The 20,625-nt window shown below is 31.2% G+C and overlaps 4 protein-coding genes and 1 non-coding gene across 5 annotated transcripts; 1 reads left to right on the plus strand and 4 right to left on the minus strand.

Moving 5' to 3' along the window:
* The first annotated feature begins 320 nt into the window (after nt 1-320).
* On the plus strand, nt 321-3,899 carry LOC105617936 (ras-related and estrogen-regulated growth inhibitor). The gene is made up of 4 exons (XM_012199470.1): nt 321-462; nt 1,784-2,006; nt 2,129-2,315; nt 3,726-3,899. The coding sequence occupies exons 1-4, from the start codon at nt 321-323 to the stop codon at nt 3,897-3,899; spliced, it is 726 nt and encodes a 241-aa protein (XP_012054860.1).
* Nucleotides 3,900-4,505: 606 nt separating this feature from the next.
* Nucleotides 4,506-9,095, minus strand: LOC105617937 (Bardet-Biedl syndrome 2 protein homolog). Its single transcript, XM_012199471.1, has 11 exons — nt 8,871-9,095; nt 8,633-8,752; nt 8,375-8,563; nt 7,954-8,136; nt 6,998-7,220; nt 6,693-6,904; nt 6,183-6,353; nt 5,683-5,787; nt 5,278-5,590; nt 4,662-4,916; nt 4,506-4,600 (listed from the first exon to the last, which is right to left on the minus strand). Exons 1-11 carry the CDS (start codon nt 9,093-9,095, stop codon nt 4,506-4,508), a joined length of 2,091 nt encoding a protein of 696 aa, XP_012054861.1.
* A 169-nt stretch (nt 9,096-9,264) lies between these two features.
* LOC105617939 (ER membrane protein complex subunit 10) lies at nt 9,265-11,831 on the minus strand. The gene is made up of 4 exons (XM_012199473.1): nt 11,772-11,831; nt 11,423-11,686; nt 9,611-9,877; nt 9,265-9,530 (listed from the first exon to the last, which is right to left on the minus strand). The coding sequence occupies exons 1-4, from the start codon at nt 11,829-11,831 to the stop codon at nt 9,447-9,449; spliced, it is 675 nt and encodes a 224-aa protein (XP_012054863.1). The 3' UTR covers nt 9,265-9,446.
* A 3,972-nt stretch (nt 11,832-15,803) lies between these two features.
* Nucleotides 15,804-19,490, minus strand: LOC105617938 (soma ferritin-like). The gene is made up of 3 exons (XM_012199472.1): nt 19,392-19,490; nt 17,373-17,597; nt 15,804-15,989 (listed from the first exon to the last, which is right to left on the minus strand). The coding sequence occupies exons 1-3, from the start codon at nt 19,488-19,490 to the stop codon at nt 15,804-15,806; spliced, it is 510 nt and encodes a 169-aa protein (XP_012054862.1).
* Trnaa-cgc lies at nt 16,464-16,535 on the minus strand. Its single transcript has one exon. It is a non-coding gene; the product is annotated as a tRNA-Ala (tRNA).
* Nucleotides 19,491-20,625: the final 1,135 nt, after the last annotated feature.

The raw sequence follows: 20,625 nt of genomic DNA on the forward strand, positions 1-20,625 counted from the left end.
TACGCGATCCGGATAGTCTTGCAATGAAATCGGAAGAATCTAGGAATAAAATTTTATGACGTTTATCACTTATGCGTTATGCGTTTTTTTTTTTGCAATTTATGTACTTATAGATTCTATAACGTAATATATACGTTATACTAATAATAGTTAATGACGCAGTTACAATGACGTGTTGCGCGTGTATTGTTTATTACGCCCCCACCCTTCAAGAAGCGTACGACAAATTGCTATGAATAATGCATCCATTAAATATCATCATACGAAGGGGGTTCATAATCGATGGGACACCCTACGGAGGGATCAGTGGCGATAAAGACATGGATAGTGATAGTCCGCCGTTAGCATCCGCTCTCAAGAAGAGAAATAGTCCTCCAATCTGCTGGAGCCTCGGCCTTAACAAGGACACTTTCAAGATTGTCAAAGTGATCTTACTGGGCCAACCAGGCGTCGGCAAATCAGGTGAGTAACTGAGTAATCGATAATAGTTTCTTCAATGGATAACGTAAAATATATATATATATATATATATATATATATATAGTATGTACTACATACTACACACACACACACACACACACACACACACACACACACACACACACACACACACACACACAAAGCAACTGAAATTATTAATGATTCATTCTTTCAATCAATGAAAGTTTACATAATAAATAAATAAACATAAATTGTTTTATTAAACTTTGCGAAGAAGATATTCCTGAAGCCAAGAAGATATGTAACAAGCAAAATGTGTGCAATTTGAATTATTATTATTATTATTATTATTATTATTTTATTTTCTACACTGTTAAATTCATCATGTGAAATTATACCAAAAAATGGAGTTATTTTTAATCATGATAAAGGAGGTCGCCATTGCTCCTACTCAATTTAATTGCCATTAATTTAACTAACAAAGAAATCATCGGAAAGTTTTACATGGATTTTGGATATGTTGTAGAGTATCAGATGATATTAAACCTATATTTTTTTATCAGCGTGTCTCAAAGTTTAGGGGTTGAAACATTCTCTCGAAAAAAAAAAAAAGGATTTTATCATTTTCAGCAAATATCTTTAAAATTATATAAAATTTTTATGATATGTTATGTTTTAAATAATGATGTATTCATTTTTTTAATATAAAATTTTTAACTTTTCCCCATTCTCATTTGCAAAATTAAAAAAAATTTTTTAAGTAAATTTTCCCAACCTTAGTGCAATCTCAGTGTTTATGTATCATTATATTCATAAAAAATTACAACAATCAAATTGGCATTATTATAATATATACACTGAGAAAAAAATATTAATTTAAATAAATATTATTTAATTAATTTAATAAATATTTAGTTCAATATTGCCAACTGAATTTTCCTTACAGTAAGTAAATATTTGTTCAATACGAAAAATGATATATTTTTATATTTAATATTTAGTTGACAGTATTCAACTAAATATTTATTAAAATTGACTATATTTTTTTCAATATATGTATATATGCAATTATCAAATTGTTATTATAAAAAACTTCCATTCTGTTCTTTTTACGCTTCCACCTGTTCTTTTTTACGCTAGACATTCATGTCATATGAAGATGCATCTTTGAGTATTTATGCAACCATTTCTATATTTAACATGCAACATAATTTCTATAGATCGCTACTCTTATATCAACAAGTTAATTTAACTAAAACAATGTATTAAATTTGACAGTTTAGTTTATTATTTACTAATTATTTACTAATATATCTTATTTTTACTTTGATTCTGGTATCAGCTTTAGCCGTGCGATTCGCCACAAAACGCTTCATAGGCGAATACGATTGCACCACGGACAGAATCTATCGAGTCGACAATCATCTGGGATCTTCGTGGGAAATAGCGGATCCTTCCGGAAATCCACCTGCCTCCGTCGAGTCGAAATTACGATGGGCCGACGTGATAGTTATCGTTTATTCGGTAACGGACCGAGTCAGCTTCGATGAAACTTCTCGCCTAAGGTTGCTTTTTCTTTCCCTACATATTTTATTAGGAAAAAGTAAAATGCGAAATAATTGCATTTTATGGTGTTAAATTGCGCGTTCAAATGCGCGAAGTGTATATACGTTATATGTACTTTCAGGTTTTTGGTATCACACGCGAGAAGAGGCAGAAAGGTGCCACCGATCGTGCTGCTTGTGGGAAACAAGGCCGATCTCTCCTGCTCTCCGGGTGAACGCGTGGTATCTGCCCTAGAAGGCCAGAAAAGGGCAAAAGAAATCGAGGCTCACGCTTTCCACGAGATTTCCGTAAGGGAATCGGTTGATCAGGTAATGATCTGCGTATATACATATTCGATCGATTCGACATCGTGTAAAACGTAAAATAAAAGAAATAGTCTCTATTAACGTTTCAGATTGAACCCTCTAAGAACATACATATAAAATTAAGAGTAACGACAAGAAAATAAAAAAAATAAAATTACAAAAATACATGAGAAAAATAAAGTAAACAATAAAGTAGTACGAAGAATATAAAGAATAAAGTAGAGAAATCTTTTAAAAGTTAAAAATAACAAAATATTATTTAATTTAAGGGATTGAGTTATATTGTTTTTCTAATATTCAACAATGTTGAAAAAAATACTAAGTATTGAACTCGTGAAAAAACTATTGGAAATAATAATATATTATTCACAAATATTGTACATTACTCGTTCTAAAAATTCATTAACTAATCCTACAGTATTTTTTTTACAAAAGAAAAAATTAAAAAGATAAAAATTAATTAATTTTTATTAAATCTGAAAAGAACGATTCAGCTTAAATTCTTGCTTCGAAAAAAATCAATAGGCTATAAATGAACACAGAACAAATATCCGATGCAGTTAACATATCAACTAATCGTAAACGAAGATTATTATTCTAAACGATTGTTTACTCTGTGTGTCATGGCGTTTGCGCGTGATCGCGGGACCATAAACAAATCTATATCGCTCGGTCTCAAGGCACACGATACGAACAACAGCATTTTAGTGTTTTTATCTACGCATTGTAATGACGATCGTGGTAGGAGATCGACGCATTTCAGTATTTTGCGATAATCAAGTATTGGAATGATAAAAATTATTTATACAAAGTTTTTGGGAACAATTAAAAATAAAATATTGTTTTTTGTTCTAAACAGATTCTCATAAAATTTTATTTGAAATTTAATAAAAATTTTAAGTATAAAATTATGAAATATATTATATAAAGTTAATTCTCTCTGATTTTTTAATACGAATATAAAATGAAGTATCTAAGATACAATAAGATTAGAAACAAAACCGTTTATATCTAAAATATAATTCTTTTGTAATTTTAATAAAATATTAGTATTAATTTTCTATTAATAGGTTTAATAATAATTTCATTAATGTAATTCACGTTTGTTTAATATATAAAAATTACGTTGCAAGTTTGCAAAGAAATAAGATTCACATTAGAGTATTTTATAATCTTGTTTGCGGATAAAAAAAATGCTTAAAAAAATGCTTAAAAAAGCGAGGAGATGAGAAATATACAGTAATTGATTTTGTATGTATCATAATCACGCAATATATACAAAGCAAAAAGAAATAGAAACGTGGGAGTGATAACGTTCATGTTATTAAAAGATATATTTCTCTTTTAAATGATAATATCGAATCTTTATGTAACGGTGGCCATGACAATTCACGATTATTTTTCATTTGACAGGTCACGGCCGTATTCATGAATATATTAAGATTGCTGACCGAATTACACAGCAGTCATCAGACATCTTTTAGACTGAGAGCCTCCACAGACGGAACCATAAATACTCTTCGTCGACCGTCACCTCCTCCATTGAGAAGAAGATTTAGCATTTCTGCTCGCGGAAATTTATTGTAATCGTTAAATTAAATCCAAGACTAAATAATAATTTTATTCTACTAAACATCGAGAGAGAACACTGTACAAAAAGATTATATTTTAACTGTTTAATAAATATTTGTAAAAAAAAGTTACTGGTATGCACGAATTCACAACAATATTTCATACTTTCATCTTTATCAATAATACAGACAATGCCAGCAGTCCTAAAATATCTGTTTAAAAAAAAATATAATTGTAATCGTAATGTAATTGCAAAATTGGTAATTATATTGAGTATAAGAACTAGCCTGAAGATATATTTCCTTTATAAAAATTTAATATCATAGCTCAATTTCGTAACCTATATGAAACTTGTAATTTTTCTTACTTAATCTTAGTACATGTAACTCTCTAATTACTTATTCTAAATTTGATATCTTTATTCGATTCTTATCTATTAATCTAGCAACTCTATTTAATAACGAGAGTTCTGTATTTTATTTAATTTAATAAAAATTTGATACTTGAAGGTAATGATTGATTACTAGTATTCAGTGCTTTTAATATTCGAAATAAATAATTAAGCATTATCTTTCACTATTAAATTGGCCAGCAATAAATTGAACTTCTGCAAGGATCTTTCTAGCCATGTCTTATCGCAAGTGCAAGGGCTTTCGGATTTTCATCCTGTATCGCCGTTCTACAACGAGCTACTGCATTGGAAGCAGCTTTTCCAACTGCAAGAATAAATATAATTAAGAAATAGAAAGAGTAATGATCATGCGATAAAGACATTACCTCTGAGTCTTGCTGCACGCTGCACTCCAATGTTCAATTCTTTTAAACTAGCCGCGAGTTCTCGATGACTGTTCAGCCGAATCTCGTGCTCTCGAATTAAATCGCCATTGATGTTTTTTAATTGCATCAGTCTCTTTCGCATATCGTTAATATTCTCGAGAATTCTAGCATCTTCTAAACGAATCACAATACTCTTCAAAAGATTGGCACCACCTGCAGCTTCCGCTTGGAGTCGCGCATCAACCTCCTTCAAGCCTGAAAAATATCGATGTATATGTATCAAAACGGTTTTTACAATAGCAAAAGCTCGAAAGATTGAAAAAATAATCGTTCAAAAAAGAATTGATTGGCGGTGGAGATCATCCTGATGAAAGTTTTTTTTATAACATTTCTAAGAATTTGTCATATTTTAAATTTAGAAAATTTCTAAAAAAAATACCTTAATTCGTTTTAATTCATATAAAAAAATGAGACATTTTCTAAAAAGTTATAAAATTACAAAAGTTAGTTACAAAAATTTTAAAATTTATATAATAAAAATTATATGAAGAATTCTAAGAAATATTTTCATCAGGATGCAGTTCACATTTCTATCACTTCTTTCTTAATGGTGTACCCTTGACACGCTCCAACGCGTCTAATATTCTCTTCTCTTCCGTAGGAAACGTGGCTTCTGAAGTTAGATCTCTGACGCCTAAATACATAGTCAGAGATTGAATAATGTCGCCAGCGAACGTTGCATCATCCGTCTGAATTATCACTTTTCCACTGGCGTTCGATTTAAAACAATGCACTTTGTTGTCCCGCATCCCACGAAGCCACACTTCGATGCATCCGGCATTCGGACCACCTTCTGCAACCTCTAGTTCCTCTCCCATGATGATACTCTGATTCAGCCAGATAGCGATTCGCTGCGGTCTCTCCGCGATCTACAAAATTGGATTATGCATTGTTTCATCTTTAACGTTAAGAACTTTTAGAAGTTAAAATCAAAACTCAACAATGTTAAGTGTTCACTCACATCCATCTCAACACCATTACTCGACAATTCTTCCGGAACAAGTTGCGGTTTCGGAATACGTTCGTACATACAAAATCTTGGCAACTGTCGTGTTATTTCAAAGACCTATCAAACTTAAAATTGTTACAGTCTGAAATTTACATGATTTACCTGATGAAATTTTTTTTAGATTTTTTAATATAAGTTTTCAGAATTTTTCAGAATTTCTGTATAATTTTATAACTTTTTAAAAAATGTCGGAAGTGCTAAAAAGATTTACATCTTTTCTAGAATTTTTTATACATATACATTTTGAAATATATTTAAAGTTTTCTAAAATCTCTTATTCTATATTTTCTAAAGATAATTTATAAAATCTAAGAAAAAGTATCAAATATTTTTTCAAAAATTTACCCCTCAAAAATTTTAAATATATAACAAAATATATAATTCTTAAAAATATTATGAGATAATATGAGAAATATTTTCACTAGAGTTATATTGCAACAATTATCGAAGACCTGTAATAGATCGGTACCAGGAGGTCCAACATAAACCTTAACGTGAATATCTACGGGATCATTCTTGGCAGGATAAAGTGCGATCTCTAACTCCCCTTGCGGCCGATTGGGATGCGTGACCAGTGTTTCGCCCTCAAAAACACCTTCGGCAAAGACTATGGCGCAATATACCTAAATATTATTTTACGTTTACAATATCTCGCGAATTTAATTAATGGATATTTCATTTTTGAAGAAAATTTATTTCTATTTATTTTAAAATTGAAGAAATCAAAGAATCTGTGATACAAAGGAACTCGAGTTTCCAATAAATATCAATCAATTAATAGTAATCTAATTATCAATATTATAATTTCACATTCAACAATGTAACTATTACAATTATTACTATTATTACTATTATGTATTATTTATTTATATTGTATTTATATTGTTAAATGTACAATTATAACATTGATATTATATTAGTTAGAATTCAGAGATGCGTCCTGTACATATGTAGCATATTACCAGAAGCCCAGGTCCAGCTGCAAGCGCGACGCGAGCTGCGCCCTTTTTTGTTAATAGGCTAATGGCTAATCTCGATCCATAATACATACTAGAACCCGTTGCAGCCCTCTGTCGCAATTCCATCTGAAGTGCCTGCTTCTTGGCTAATAGTTCACGAATTATCTCGCCGGGTTCCGGAGCTTGCATGGCAGAGCCAGCACTGTATCCACGTACTACAAAAACGTGAGAGCCAAATAAAAATATTGCAGCAAGAATCATAGCTATTTAGCAGAAAAAACGAGTTTCAAGCCATTGGTAGAAATTACCTTCGCCATTGGTAGAAACTACCACGAGATCGGGTTTACCCGTTCTTCGATAATCAGCTTCTACTATGCCTGCCACGCTGGATGATAGCTGAATCTTGAATATGACCTCACCAGTATTGTACGTCCTCGCATCTACTTTTCCACTGCTCCAACCAGTGATCAGCTCCAATACATTATCTCCGTTTATGTCGAAAGTGTTTACAGATATTACTTTATGCTTTGACTAAAATAAATTCAGATTAAATAAATAAAGAAGGACCAAGGTTGAAGTTAGATCTTAGCATCATAATACTTTATGTAAATATTATTATATACAAATATAATTATTTTATGTAATTATATAAATTTTTTAAAAGCATCTTTCAGTTATATAAATTGCTATGTGATGTATACCAATCACTGTCAGATAATTTGAAATGCAATTACAAACTGAAGCTAAGTAATAATATATATACAATTTTCAAGTTAAAATCCTGGTTAGGATAATATTTTTCGCAATAAGTTCTTTGCAAATTAACATTATTATTAAATTAACGATCAATTTAATTTGTAATATCTATATGTATTATTATTTCAACTTCTCTTTAAATTCATGATTTCAAGTCCGACAATAATCGATCAATAGTTAAAAAAAAAATGTTTCTAAAATTTACATATAAAATATTATTTAGCCCTAATTGTATAAGATCTAGCCTTTACTTATTTAATTTTTCATAGTTTAGTTAATATATTATTCAATCAGATTGTTTAATGCAATGGCTGTATTCAGCAGAGAAAACAGCTTTGTTATAAAATTGTTATAAAATTCTTCAATACAATTGGTTCTTGTCTTTAGATTCCTTATGGATCTAAATATGTAAATCAATCATATTGAAGAATTTTACAACAGTTGCAAAGCTGCTTTCTCTGCTGAACGCAGCCATTGTTAAAATTTCTCCTGTATTTAAGCATTTTACTTTAACTCGCCACAGTCTTTGCCCTGCTTCATAGACACCAATTGTTCCATTTTCCAGAGCATAAGCAAACTGCCTGTTCGGAAGATCAGTGAAAACAACAATCGCTGCTGTTTCCTTAGTTTCCCAAAGTATAGTGTCTTTCTTCTGCACTCTAATTTCAAAATCTGTTGTACCTGTCAGTAACTAAAAAAATAAGATAATTTGGAAAAAACAATTTTATGTCTACTTCTATCAATATAGAATTTTAATTTCGGTTTAATTTATCTTTTTCTAATTTTTAGAACTAAAAAGATAAAAAATGAATTACTCTACATTGGTTTAGTTGCTTCAAGATTTTAGATTCAATAGCAATCCAGATTTTAAATAAGAAAAAAAAACGTAAAAATTAACGTTAAATTATTAAGAACCGCTCCATACTTACTTCATTTTCTCCATCTCCATCAAAATCAAACGCTGTTAGTGAAGTAACAATACCTCCCATTACAGTCCAAAATATTTCCGTTCCATGTGCATCTAAGATGGTTACTGAACAATTGCCACCTATTACTACAACATGGTTCGGCAACCACCCAACTTTTGCGACAAGCATACAATTTGCACCATCCGACATCTGAAGTAATTAGTATAGTAATCGTAAGCTAGATCCTGCTTACTTAACTCGAAATTATATACTCAATACCTCCTTATAGAAAACATCAGCATTGTCTTCGACATGATAAGCAAGCACGTGAGAAATAGTACCGACCAAAAGAATATCCCTTTCGTCTTCTCCAAGACGACCAGTGCACAATGACTTTACCTAGATAATATGGATTTTTGTACAAGGAAGGCACGAAATAAAAACATAGAATAGTGCAAAATTTTATTTATATGTGAAGCAATTCGTATATAACATTCTGATTTCAACACATTCGAACCTCGGTGCCAATTTGAAGCTCCGCAAGTTCCCCGCTCCATGATAATCTTTTATTCGATTGTTTATGATCAGAATAATCGACTTGCGGTTGCCTATGCGGACTATGCACCAAAATGGTTCCGCCAGGTGTAGCAGCCGCAAGACACGCGTGCGACCCATCAAATTTTCCACTCACAACAAGATTTGCTTTTATGTGTTTCTGAATGTTTAAGGAGAATTCTGCCATTTTGAACTAGCGTTATATTATCGCGGTATGCTTTACCAATGTTGTGCCCTTACTATTGGCACGGTGATAGAATATTGATTTTACAACTGACTCTGCTGTTTATAGATGTCACACTGTATCACTCAATACATTATTATTTTATTGTATTTAGAATAATATGGACAATATATCCAATTTAATAATTATATTTATTTTAGCAGAAATGTAATTATATGTATTATGTAATATTTATAATTTAAATATTATTTCTATCACATTATGAAATTATACTATAAATTTCGACAGTTTCCACAAGACCACTCTTTGAGGGTATAATGCACACACAGGCACAAATTATTTTTTATTAGAAGATCATTGTCTTTGTGCACTTCCAGCTTCGGGATTCGACGCGGATGACAACAGCAAAAAGATCAAGAAAGGAACGATATACATCCACTGTAACAAAAATGAATGAATTAAATGAAATAAAATTTCTATATACATATGTATATAAACTTTTACAAAAATATTCTTACATATTTTGCAAGAAATGAACGATTATCTTTAGTTTCTCCTCTCTCTCTTGCTTCCCGTTCTCGTTCAAGCTTCTGAATATACGTAGCGGTATCGGGAATTGGACCGCCATCCGGATATCTGACCACGACGTTTGTGGTCCACATGTTTGTGAAGGGATTATCTAACGTACATGGTCCCGAAGATGAAATGCTCACAGCTATCGGCTCTGCTGTACTATCCAACCATATCGTTATGACATCTTCTAGATCTGAACCAAGGAGATAGCACTATAAATTGAAAACAATACAATCAGTACACTCAAATGTAATAAAATACAATTCATTGTCAAATGAAATAACTAATAGCAATTCAATTAAATGTACTAGTAATGCATATTAAATACCTGTTTTATATTTGTACACTATATATTTGAGTAATAAAAATGAAATATCTCAAATAATAAAATGCCCAATACATATTCTAAAATAAAGTTTAAGAAATTAAAAATTTCGCAATCCTGTTTATATTTTTATAAATTCTACATTAACATATATTAGAGTTAATATGGGTTATTGAATCTCCTATGCAATAATTGTTTGAATAATAAAGATTCCACTGAGTAAAAATAATAATTCAGTTTTATCGGTGAAATAATGTTAAGATAAAAGATATATTATTATATTTACTAATTTTCTTGTACGTATTTTGTACTTGTATTTTACTAATTTACTCATTTTTTTATTCTATTATTGTAGCAACTGCAGCACTTTATACAAAAATATCAAATAATTCCATTTTTTCAAGATCCCGTAAAGGATTATTCTTATTAAAATAAATTTAGTATTCATTCCTTATTTTATATGAATTATGTCATTTTAATTTCTCGAAATTAATTAATGTTTTTAAATCAATATATATTAAATGAATATTATATTAAATGAATTTTACAGACCCAGTGATAGTAATTTTTTGTTATAGATTTTCAGAAGAGTTAAACACATCTTTATGTTATTTTATTAATTTATGGATTGCCATCTAGTACATTAGTGAATTCAAATGAATAAGATTTATCCATGCTAATGTTGAGGCATTTCACCATCAAAATATTTTAATGATAAATTTAATTATTTGCATCACTTGCACTACACTGAGTTAATTTATACATTAAAGGCTGCTTTATATAAATAAAATGGTAAAATATAATCAACTTTGAAAATGAAATAATACATGTAACATTCTGTTAAGTAACATATTATTGGACATTCAATCGCTAAAAATATTTATTCAGATAGATTTTATATTCAAGTAGTTTTTTAATACTACTTTAGTGCAGTACGAGTGATTGAATTTACCATTAGAATATTTTAATGGTGAAATGCCTTAATACTCGCATGAATTACTTTTATAGCTAATTCAGTTAAGTCAACTCACTAATATGCACTAGGTCATAAATGTATAAATGCATTTGATTAGTATTAGTACATAAATACATTTAACTTTATTTAATTTCATGTTTAACAGTTTTTAATATGTACTTCTAGAGAGTAAAATGCAAGTGATCAAATTCGCTATAAGTTATCTCAGGTGAGTGTCCTCAAGTATATAGATTTATGCCCGTATTCATAATGACCTTGTACTTAAGACTTTCTTAAATTTATCTTTAGATGCTTAGCAGTCAATGAAATAATTCATAGAGTATTTAAAGATAAATTTAAGGAAGCCTTAAATATAAAGCCTGACTATGAATACGAGTATTAATCCTTATTGAAAAATCTGTCAGTACATGGACATGGACAATTTCTAGAGACTTGTTCACAAGCCTCTTCATTTACCGCTGGCACCGAGGTAAGGAACACGATTTCACTGCCGGAAGAGATGCGAGCTAGCGCCTTCAGTCTATATTTGCCGTCGTGCTCGGCGAGATTTTTCAGAGCATTTATCTGCGCCGGCAGCAGACCATTCTGCCCGACGACGGACGCACCGCTACGCACGCTGGACACAGTGACGTTTCCCCGTTCTGTGAACACGGGTACCGGATCATCGTTGAACGCGTGCCATAACCTCAATTGTAGCCAACCGTCGTACTCGAGCTCGCTCTGAAAGATTCCCTTGCATTGAATACGCACATAAAAACCCACTAACATTTTCAAGAGATTGCCGGAGAGTTAACGATTCGCTTACCCCGCAGATGAGCGAAGATACGCTAAGCAGTGCACCGACGATGACATACAATGAATGCATCTTTACGCGACTCGGCGCTGACGGGCGCACTAACAAGGCTAATTACGAAACCATCAACGCAGGGCCACGTATCGTTTGTGTAACGCTGATTTCCAGGGATGTGACAGCTACTACTGTGGCCATGTTATCATAGATCCGTGAAGATTGTGAAATCTCGTCAACTGAAAACACTCATCAGCAGCAACAGTAGGAGGAGACGATCACGTTCAATTACATTACGCGTGGATGAGCTACATATACATACCTATATACGCCGCGCGAAGGTTATATACAACCGTGGCCGTGGTAGTATAGTACTATCTATATGTGTATAATACTCGTGGTCATATATTATCGATAAGGTTCACCCGAAAGCGAAAAAAATATACGCGTATTTGTTAGCAGCGATTATTATTATCTAAACATTTTAAGCAATCATAAATTTATTCTTTATTAATGAGAATTCCAATTAGTTCGATTTAACCCAAGTGAAAATAAAAATCAGAGTATAAGTCGAATGTAGGAAATGAGAGTGATAATAGCGTAAACAAAGCTTTTAGAAGGAAATTGAGACATTAACGAAATGTAAAAGAGGCGTTTACGTTTCTTATGTTACGTTGTCTCAATTTTCGCTTCCTAGAAGTTTCGTTTACACACATATCTGTTACTCTCCCCTTACATTCGTCTTACATTCCAATTTTTATTTTCACCGGAGAAGTATCAGTTAAGGGAAGTAATAGGAGAAAACGGCAGAAAATGTAATGCGGTTGACGAAATTTGAGACATCCTATGTCTCAAATTGACACAATCGATATAGATAACGATCGTTTTATTTTTTTTATTATATATATATTATCGGGGATTAGGTATAAACAAAATATCTTAATTAAAACATACTATTATTAGGATCCTCAATGATTATTATTATTATTATTAATGTTTGATTTAAAACGGTACAATATCGTGTGCTATTACAATTTGTAGATCCTAGAAATATGATATATCTCAAAAAGTTATAACTGCTAGATAATTGCACGATAAAGTTAATTGATTATTTCTGCGACGAGAGGCCGCATAAGATCACACTAGTTAGTTATATTCAGGGTAAATACTAAGTATAGAATACTAAATATAGAATACTATTTTATAAGATTTTAAGAGGTGATTCCTCACATATAAATTTAAGACGAAGACTTTATATGATTTTATTTTATATCATTATGTGTGAAACAGCTTAGTTTTAAAACTACAGGATGTCAAAGTTGAAGGAAAACTTTCGTTTTTTCCAAATAAATTTTGAAAACCATATCTGGATAAATATTCTATTCCTTCTAAAAGCTTCGTTTACGCTATTATCAGTCTCACATTCGACTTATATTCTGATATTTATTTTCATTTTCATTAAATCGAACTAATTGGAATTCTCATTAATAAAGAATAGGTTTATGATTGCTTAGAATGTTTAGATAATAATAATCGCTGCTAATAAATACACGTATATTTGGATAAAACTTTAAAAAATACACAAAATTTCAGCAAAATAATCCAAGCAGCTTTCGAAATTTTTGGTAAAAATTGAAAATTTTCCTTCAACTTAACTGTATCTTTGAAATTAATCATCATTTGGGACACCCCTGACGGAAAAAAAATTTTACGGAAAAGTACAGAAAAACTGTACTGTAGATTGAGACAAGATCTTGAAAATTCTTAATTTTTCCTAGATATTTGTAGTGGGACATAGAGTGAGATTATTGTTTAGAAATTTTTAATTTTTCATAGAATATTCTTAATAAGACGTAAAGTGAAGCACTATATAAAATTGTTTGTTATTTGAACAAGTTCAAATAAGCTGCCAAATTTTTACAGCACACTGAAATTTTTATTTTTTATAGGTAGGAGCCATGTATATTCGATATACAATTTCAACTTTTTGTCTATATACCATATACAATATATTTGTGTCGTGTTGTACTGTTGTTGGATAGCGCTATATGTTGAACACTGTATTGTGTTTCACTTTATTGTGTTTTACTTTATTGTGTTTTTTGCTGGAAAAATCCCCTTAGTATCCACCCTGTATATTATGTTTTCCTCTGCAATCAGAGTGCAAATACGAACAATGATATATGCTTAAAATATCTGCTTCTTCGCCTATCTATTCGTATAGATCAATATATCGTACAGATCTAGAATCTTTTCTCAATACGAATATTTTTATTGATATCAATAATTCGAATTTATTATACAAATCAATGTTTCTCGCGATATTTATTCGTCAATAATTAAATCTGAAGAGACAGATTTTGAGCAGAGTCCGCTATAAAAAAAAATTTCTGGTGCCAGAAAGGCAATAAATTTCACATAAAATCTATAATAAATCTGACGATATTAACAAATTGTTGTTATAGAAATTTGATTAGAATCTGTTGACTGACGGCAAAAATCAAACACAATTTTCTTAATTTGAAAGTCAATAATTTATACATTTTACAATAGAAAGTGTGATACGTCTTTTGCAAGTCATTATGATATAATATGTTAAACTAAATTCTTTATTAAAATCGCTACTACCGCTAGATGGACGCGAAATTCTATTTCTTATAATTTAATTCTATTTCTTAGTTAAAAAACCATATAAAATAAAAGGCGCAACATTATAAGATTTCTCAAATAGAATAGGATATACAAGGACCAGTTTTAAACTGGGAGTTCCAAAGAGAGTAGAGAGGCAGGAGGGACTTGAGGCTCGGGGGTATTTCATGCATCGGTGGTAGGGTCTGAGGGAATAAGAGAGGGCAGAAACGCGTCATTAGAGGTGTGATGTGCGGGATAATAAAAAGGAAAATACGTCACTACGGCGCGGGATCCATAATAACAATAACATTTCGAGATACCAACATAATGCAACATAATGTACGACTTTTCTCGAATTTTCTTTGGGGTTCTTTGGGGAAAGGATTGATAATGCAAAAAAATATTTCAAATGAAAATAGAAAAGTTTTCAAAGGAAACGTATTTTGATTACATTTTATTTTCTAGATGGATGCATCAAAAAGATATGAAGATCATCTGCACTTTTTAAATAGAATTAAGATATGAATATTTTTACATAATATAATCTCTAATTCTGCATATAAAAATATATTAAAGTAGAGATATTTAAAATCAAATATATAAAAAACCAAATTACGAAATACTTTTTTCTGGCACATATTAACATCATGCAATAGTAAATATTTCGTAAATCAATGTTTTTTTATATCTCCATCTTAATACTTCTATATGTAAAATAATCATATTATGATTTCTTCAATTATTTTACATATAGAAGTATTAAGATATATATTATATAAGATATATAATATATATAAGACATATAGAAGTATTAAAAAAAATCATATAATTCGCATTTAAAAAAGTAAATCATCTAAAAAAGATAATCTTTATATCTTTTTAGTGCTTCCATCTAAAAAAAAAACGTGACCAAAATATATTCCCCTAGAAACCGTTTCATTTTGACTTGAAACATTTTTTCGTATCATTAATAATTTCGAGAAATGATTGGATTGATTAAAATGGATCGCCCTGTATATTTTATATGTAGTATATACGTGTGTGTGTATGTAATTATATATAGTGTTTGATAAATTTTAAACGAGAAACATGTACTAACGAACACCTAGCAGTACTTTTGCAAATATTTAGTAACAACGCAGATCCTGTCCGATTTTTGCTGTCAATCTATTAATATCAGGTTCTGTCAGCAAATTCTGATATTTCAATTTGTTGTCTGATTATGTGAATAGATCAATTCTGTTGACAGAACGAAAGAAAAATGCAATTGCAGTTGATGTCAGTCTGTTGACATTTTCTGATCAAATCTGGCGACATTCTGCTAACATTTTGCTCATGGGGTATCTAAAGTCCCCTATACTTAAATGTTTTTATATTTTATTCAATTATTTTGGCAAATCTCTTAGATGCGATATTATTTTAATCTTTTAACTCCTTGTCATAGATAAAGACACCGAGACCTTCCCCGACTCTCTCCAAATTCGTCACATGATCGGCGATCTCTTTTATTGCGTCCACCTGCTCCTGCAGGAATTCAGTCTCCAAAAAATCCATGAAATTCGCATCGTTGTGTGTCGAAGCAATCCCGTGAAGCTCAAGCAGCTTCTATCAGAAATCAAGAGAATTAATCACGAATTAATTTATGATCAGAGATACTCAAATATTTATGAATAAGATATAACATTCTTATAGAATAATATAGATTAAAATAATTAATTTTATTCTAATCTACGAGTAAAAAATGATTTTTTATTGAAAGAATATCTTATATAAACTATTGATTTTTTGGTATCTCTATCTTAATACTTTTATATGCAAAACAATTAGAGGAATCATATTATGTAAAAAAACCTATATAATAAGCAAAGCGAATAATAAATAATATAAATAATAAATAATACCAATAATATAAATAGCATGAATAATGAATAATGAATAATGCAAATAATAAATAAAATTTTATTTAAATATTAAAAATTATTTAAATATTTAAATGTCCAACTCCATTTACGATTTTGCGTCAAATTATAGCGAAAGCGGTCACGCACATATCGTGAAATAAGAAAAAAAAACTGCTTGTGGAGGAGCTGGGATTTGAACCCAGGACTTTCCGCATGCGAAGCGGACACTCTACCACTGAGTTACACCCCCAATCGCTACTTTGTAACTTCAAATCACAGTACTTCAACGTACATATGTATTTAGCGAAAGAATTATACTACCTATAATAATTAAATTAACGAATAGCACAAGAAATCTTGAAACTCAATTAGCGGAACACGCCAAGTTGAACTTTATTACTACTTTCTGATCTGTCCGATTCACAAGCGAAATGTCAATTTTAATGAAACCTTATATATACATACATAAGTCACATAAATAAATAAATTTAGAAAATATTCTTTCCATTATATTTCAGAAATTAATGAGGATATAAAATATTTCATACAAAATTTTATAATAAAATTACTTATATATATATATATATATATATATGTACATGTAGAAAGTTATTTATTAAAATTAAAATTTGATATTATTTAAGATTCCTTTGTTAGTAAAATATTTTAATTTCAATGTTGAAATTTATGGCAATCAATATCTATATATATTAATAACTTAATAATCTTCGATATTGTACATCAACATTGTACATTAGTCATAAATTTTGCCAGATCGCTTGTAAAAGATATTAAGAAGGAATTCCTAAAGTTATAAGCCACATTTTTTTTATTTCAATGACTGATCAAACTGAAATATGTTATCAGTTTAGAGAAGAAAAGAAAGATCGTTTTTAGACTAGAAATTTAACATCGCTATATAAGTAATAAATTAAGGTATTCTTTTTTTACCTCGACACGTTATTTCTGGTGGAATCAATTAATATATGCGCATGCGCTCACGCAAAACACACATACACACACACACACACACACGCGCGCGCGCGCACACACACACACACACACATCACACATACACAGTACACACCTGATTTACTCTCTTCTCTAGTTGCAGAGCCTCCATCATAGCGTCTTTCGCGCTGTTCCAGTTTCTCCTGGACGGTGCCTGGATGTCTGTCAGCACGACGTCGCCACCTCGTTTGTTCTGATAATTCAGAAATTTCATGGCATGTTCGCGTTCCTCGTCCGACGCCTTCTTGAAGTACTTATACAGACCCGGTAACGCGACATCGCTTCTATCAAAGTAGTATGCCTGCAACGAAACGCATGCGGAAGGATGCAGCGTGCAGGATGTGGGACATTAGGATAAATTCCGACAAGGAATTGCCTACAATCAGTAGGTTTAGACCAGATATCTGTTCTTTTCAACTGAATTTCTTGTACTATTTATCCCTTCTTTTTCTCTTCACGTAAGAGAGAAAAGGAAAAAAAATGTGAACAGTGCAAGAAGTTCAGGAAAAAATAAATTACTGATCTGCAAAGACACACGTGCAGTAACTCTAGTGAAAAAAATTCTCGAAATATCTCATAATATTTTTAAAAATTTGTTACATTTTTAGTTAATAAGGATTTCTGAAAAAATATTGAATTTTTCCAGATATTAGAAATTTTTTTTAGAAATTATAGAATAAAGAGTCTTAGAATATTTCAAAATTCATATATTAAATAACAAAATTCTAAAAAAGAAATGTGAACTTTTCCAGAATTTCCGAAAAGTGTTCTAATTTGTAGTTAAAAAATTAAAAAATTATACAGAAATTCTAAAAAATTCAAAAATTTATATAAAATTTTAAAAAATTATGTGAAGAATTTCAAAAAAAATTTTTACCAGAAAAATCTTTTAGCCTTTTGCTCTGAATTCTTTACAGTTGTGATAACTAGAGCTTTAAAGTCATATGAAACCGTAACATTATATGGCGCGGCCAAAATCATTACAAATACTTTGAAGCGTTTGATTGATCAATGAGAAGAAACAATTTTACGAATTTATCAATCGAAGAATGCTTCATAGCATTTGTAATATTACGATAATCGTATCAATAATAAGAAAGAAATGACAAGTTGAAGTTTCTTGCATGCCATCTGTAAATAAAGAAAAAATTTGAATAAGACAAAATAATGAAATTTTTTTTTAAAACTTTTATAAAAATGAATCGAAACTATTCTTACCTCCTCTGATAGTCAATAAATAATCATGAAAAGTACGTGAAATGAAAATACGTATTATAAGCTTTTAAGCTTATTTTTCACTTCATATGCCATTTATGATTACTTATTGATTGTCAGGGAGATAAGAATTACAAGTCTTTTAAAGCGATTTCATTATTTTATATTATTTCTCTTTATTTATATAAATTCTCTTTATTTATATATACAAATGGCATATGCAAAATAACTTCAAAAGGTGCTAAAGGTTTATTGTATCCATTGTAGATCGGGTAGTATCGGGTTTTACGATCAATATTCGTCTATTTATTTACTTCGGTACCACAAATAACTACTTAGGTATACAAACGCATTCATTCGATCAATTGCAGTGGAGAACTTTTGTCACGCGAACTTTGGTGGACAATATGAAAACTGCACGTAGTTATACCAAGAATTTATTACATTTATTTATTAATATGTAGTATCAGATTAGAAAGGGAGATAGCAAGAGTTAGTGAAAGGTACAATGGAACTTTAATACAATGTAATGACTAATGTATTCAATAAATAAAAGGTAATTTATACAAAAAGGTATTTCCCTCGCAACGTCTCTAATTTTATGGATATAACTTTTATTTATATTTAATATCCAGAGTGATATGAAAGATTTAAGCTGGTAGCATTGAGAGAGGCGCGTGTACGACATATAGGAGCAAGAAACAGAGGTCTATCTAATCAGGTTGCCTCGGATCGCATTATATCGACGAGGGAAAACGCTCAGGTGTACATTGCACGCGCGGAGGTGTTTCGATCGCGCGGCCGAGGGCGAAGGGGTGACTGAAAACTAAAAGCTGGGAATGCTGTAGGGTTAAGCTTGATGATCAATACGCCGACTGACCATGGACAGATAGACATAACTGGCGTATAGCTCCAAATTGATTTGCTTGTTGAGCGCGTCCTCGCACTCCTCGTGGAAGTTTTGCCGCACCAGACTCATGGCTACGAGACAAGGGTGGTTCTCACCGCGCTGCCCGTTGTGAAGAGAACTCGCACTGCGCGTTCGCGATCTCGGCCCTGACTATCCACTGACTAATCGCGGATCCCGATCCGCGTTCCGTTCACTCTACGAAGACGATGGATAGGAACGGTGCCGCGGAGTCTCGAGGACTTTCATAACATTCCGCAATTGGCGGAACAGTCGGAGCCGAGAGTGCCGCAGCTGCACGCAGGCGCGGATACCACTTCGGCGTAGATATCTCGATGAAGAAAATTAAAGAGACTGATCCCTGCCAAGGCCGCCAAGCCAGGAAAAAGCGCGATTGAAGATTTCGCAGGAGATTCGCAACTATACGTAATATAGTAAAATACGTCGCGACTGTTTGTAAATGAAAAAGAAAATAATGCAAATGCGTGGATTTTTGTCGAACGATCGAAGTTACTGCGACGCAAATGCGCGCATATTAGTCATCATTGTTTAAAAGATAAAAAATGAAATTATACTTTGCGACGATTACAATAATAACGATTGCAAGTGTTCTTACGAGTTGTCTGTAATAAGCGAATTTATTGCGAGTTTATTTGTTAGAAGTCGTAGAATCGTAAAAATGTTCTTTGTAAAAAACACTTTTTCTACGTTGTTATACATAAAAAAGAATTTTTTGTTTACCTAACCTATTGAGACTTTTAATTTAATTTGAGAGCTGAGAATATTTTTTATTTTTACGCGAAAATATATATATATATAATAATCTATCAATTTCATTTTGATTGAATTTGAAATGAGAAAAAATAAATGAACTTTTAATAATCATAGAATCTATAAAGTATAGGGAGTTTGTATGTATGTGCGTGTGCGTGTGTGCGTGTGCGTGTGTGCGTGTGCGTGTGCGTGTGTGCGTGTGCGTGTGTGCGTGTGTCGTGTGTGTGTGTGTGTCGTGTGTGTGTGTGTGTGTGTGTGTGTGTGTGTGTGTGTGTGTGTGTGTGTGTGTGTGTGTGTGTGTGTGTGTGTGTGTGTGTGTGTGTGTGTGTGTGTGTGTGTGTGCGTGTGTGTGTGTGAACATGTGATACAAATTAATTTAACCAAAGAATTTATATCAATTCTTGCATAACTTTTTTATATCTAACTATATGTA

The sequence above is a fragment of the Atta cephalotes genome, assembly GCF_000143395.1.
Source record: "Atta cephalotes unplaced genomic scaffold scaffold00015, whole genome shotgun sequence".
NCBI classification, from domain to species: Eukaryota; Metazoa; Arthropoda; class Insecta; order Hymenoptera; family Formicidae; genus Atta; species Atta cephalotes.

What these genes read in the sequence shown, in the direction of transcription:
- LOC105617936 (XM_012199470.1), top strand. Translation starts at nt 321, where the DNA reads ATGGATAGTGATAGTCCGCCGTTAGCATCCGCTCTCAAGAAGAGAAAT. An exon ending in ACCAGGCGTCGGCAAATCAG is followed by an intron (nt 463 to 1,783) that starts GTGAGTAACTGA and finishes TTCTGGTATCAG; the next exon opens with CTTTAGCCGTGCGATTCGCC. An exon ending in TAAGGGAATCGGTTGATCAG is followed by an intron (nt 2,316 to 3,725) that starts GTAATGATCTGC and finishes TTCATTTGACAG; the next exon opens with GTCACGGCCGTATTCATGAA.
- LOC105617937 (XM_012199471.1), bottom strand. Translation starts at nt 9,095, where the DNA reads ATGGCAGAATTCTCCTTAAACATTCAGAAACACATAAAAGCAAATCTT. An exon ending in ATGGAGATGGAGAAAATGAA is followed by an intron (nt 8,137 to 8,374) that starts GTAAGTATGGAG and finishes TTATTTTTTTAG; the next exon opens with TTACTGACAGGTACAACAGA. An exon ending in CTGGTACCGATCTATTACAG is followed by an intron (nt 5,788 to 6,182) that starts GTCTTCGATAAT and finishes TAAGTTTGATAG; the next exon opens with GTCTTTGAAATAACACGACA.
- LOC105617939 (XM_012199473.1), bottom strand. Translation starts at nt 11,831, where the DNA reads ATGCATTCATTGTATGTCATCGTCGGTGCACTGCTTAGCGTATCTTCG. An exon ending in TATCTTCGCTCATCTGCGGG is followed by an intron (nt 11,687 to 11,771) that starts GTAAGCGAATCG and finishes GGAATCTTTCAG; the next exon opens with AGCGAGCTCGAGTACGACGG. An exon ending in GTTCATTTCTTGCAAAATAT is followed by an intron (nt 9,531 to 9,610) that starts GTAAGAATATTT and finishes TTTTTGTTACAG; the next exon opens with TGGATGTATATCGTTCCTTT.
- LOC105617938 (XM_012199472.1), bottom strand. Translation starts at nt 19,490, where the DNA reads ATGAGTCTGGTGCGGCAAAACTTCCACGAGGAGTGCGAGGACGCGCTC. An exon ending in GTTATGTCTATCTGTCCATG is followed by an intron (nt 17,598 to 19,391) that starts GTCAGTCGGCGT and finishes GTTTCGTTGCAG; the next exon opens with GCATACTACTTTGATAGAAG. An exon ending in TAGAGAAGAGAGTAAATCAG is followed by an intron (nt 15,990 to 17,372) that starts GTGTGTACTGTG and finishes GATTTCTGATAG; the next exon opens with AAGCTGCTTGAGCTTCACGG.